This window comes from Contarinia nasturtii, unplaced genomic scaffold, assembly GCF_009176525.2.
Source record: "Contarinia nasturtii isolate CC-2019 unplaced genomic scaffold, AAFC_CNas_1.1 Cnas_scaffold_4531, whole genome shotgun sequence".
NCBI classification, from domain to species: Eukaryota; Metazoa; Arthropoda; class Insecta; order Diptera; family Cecidomyiidae; genus Contarinia; species Contarinia nasturtii.
The window spans coordinates 1-1,989 of record NW_022201822.1 but is presented as its reverse complement, the minus strand read 5'-3'; the positions used below and the strand labels follow the sequence as shown (position 1 = coordinate 1,989).

Sequence of the window (1,989 nt, the reverse complement as noted above, 5' to 3'; positions counted from 1 at the left end):
CAACGTATGCCAATCACTGTACCCAAAGATTATACTGCATCCGATCTTGAGCCAGAGCACAGGTAAATTGTTGGCTAATTTAAGGTAAATGTGGGTATTCTATTTTAGATTTTTACATTTTTTAGATTGTGGTACTTCCGTGAAGATATCGGCATCAATTTGCATCACTGGCATTGGCATTTAGTGTATCCATTCGATGGCAGCGATGCTGTTGTACGTAAAGATCGTCGTGGTGAACTTTTCTACTATATGCATCAACAGGTTTGTCACACTTTCCTCGTATTTCAATGCACAGTTTTCGTTGAAATATTTCTTGAACTTACTCGATTCTTTTTTTTTTTTTAAATGAATTAGATTGTTGCTCGTTATAACTTTGAACGCTTTAGCAACAACTTGCCTCGTGTGCAACGTCTTAATAACTTCAGAGAGCCAATTGCTGAAGCCTACTTCCCCAAAATGGATTCATTAGTCGCATCAAGAGCATGGCCGGCTCGTCCATCAAATACCCGAATAACTGACATGAATCGTGAATTAGATCAGATTCGATTTGACGTCAGTGACTTAGAACGATGGACTAATCGTTTCGTTGAAGCATGCCATCAAGGTTTTGTCATGAACGTATGTTGAATTACAATAATTATTGAATTGGTAATTATTGTAAATTCTCTTAATATTTCTCCATAGACTAATGGTGAACGCGTCACATTGGACGAACGCACTGGTATTGATACTTTGGGTAACATCATGGAGTCATCTCAATTGTCGATAAATCGTCCTCTCTATGGCGACTTGCATAATATGGGTCACGTTTTTATCTCGTATTCTCATGATCCAGACAATAGGTACAAAAATCAAAAATCAAAATTATTTTCCAAAATATCCTATATTTTGCTGCTACATGAAGTGTTCTGTTTATTCTATATTATTCTTCTCAACATTTAACTTCTCATAGACATTTGGAGAGCTTTGGTGTAATGGGAGATAGTGCAACAGCTATGCGAGATCCTGTCTTCTATAGATGGCATGCATATATAGACGATTTGTTCCAAGAGCACAAACAACGTTTGCCACAAGTATGTTTTAAATGATTTATCCTTTTGTTGGTTCCTTTCAAATCAATTTTTTACTAATTCCAATTTTCAAATAGTATACAACGCAACAACTTGACTATTCAGGCATTCGTGTAACTGGCGTTGAAGTACAACCAAAGCGAGGGCCAGCAAATACACTACAAACATTCTGGCAACAATCTGATGTCGACTTGTCACGTGGTCTTGATTTCAATCCACGAGGATCTGTATTGGCACGTTTCACACATTTACAACACTCAAATTTCGAATACAGAATCAATATTACGAACAATACAGGTGCTCAAGCAATGGGAACATGCCGCATCTTCATGGCTCCAAGAAATGATGAACGTGGAACGCCAATGTTCTTCAGGGATCAACGTCAAATGATGACCGAAATGGATAAATTCACCGTTTCATGTAAATATAATTCTTTTTTTAATTATTTTCGAAATTTAATATCATTTTTGTATTGAAATATACAGTGAATCCTGGTGATAATTTGATTCGACGCAACTCCACCGATTCATCGGTTACAATTCCATTTGAGCGTACATTCCGTAATTTGGATAGAAATCGCCCAACCGCCGGTTCCCAGAATGAAGCCGAATTCAACTTCTGCGGCTGTGGTTGGCCCCAGCATATGTTGGTCCCAAAAGGTTTGCCCGGCACCGGTCTTCCAGTCGATCTGTTTGTTATGGTTTCAAACTACCAAGACGATCGCATCGATCAAGATTTGGTTGGAACATGCAATGATGCGGCCAGCTTTTGCGGAGTTCGTGATCGTAGGTATCCAGATCGACGATCGATGGGCTATCCGTTTGACCGTTTGCCACGCACTGGTGTTGATAGTTTACAACAATTCCTCACACCAAACATGGCCACTACTCAAATTACCATAGTTCACACCGATCGAACT

The 1,989-nt window shown here is 39.0% G+C and overlaps 1 protein-coding gene across 1 annotated transcript; it reads left to right on the top strand.

The window, feature by feature from the left end:
• Window positions 1-6: 6 nt before the first annotated feature.
• On the top strand, window positions 7-1,986 carry LOC116351050 (phenoloxidase 2-like; the record flags this gene model as incomplete). Its single annotated transcript, XM_031783087.1, has 7 exons — window positions 7-62; window positions 126-261; window positions 355-618; window positions 685-842; window positions 953-1,073; window positions 1,148-1,490; window positions 1,556-1,986. Coding segments are annotated over exons 1-7 (1,509 nt in total), but the record flags the coding sequence as incomplete, so codon positions are not given.
• Between the last annotated feature and the right edge of the window lie 3 nt (window positions 1,987-1,989).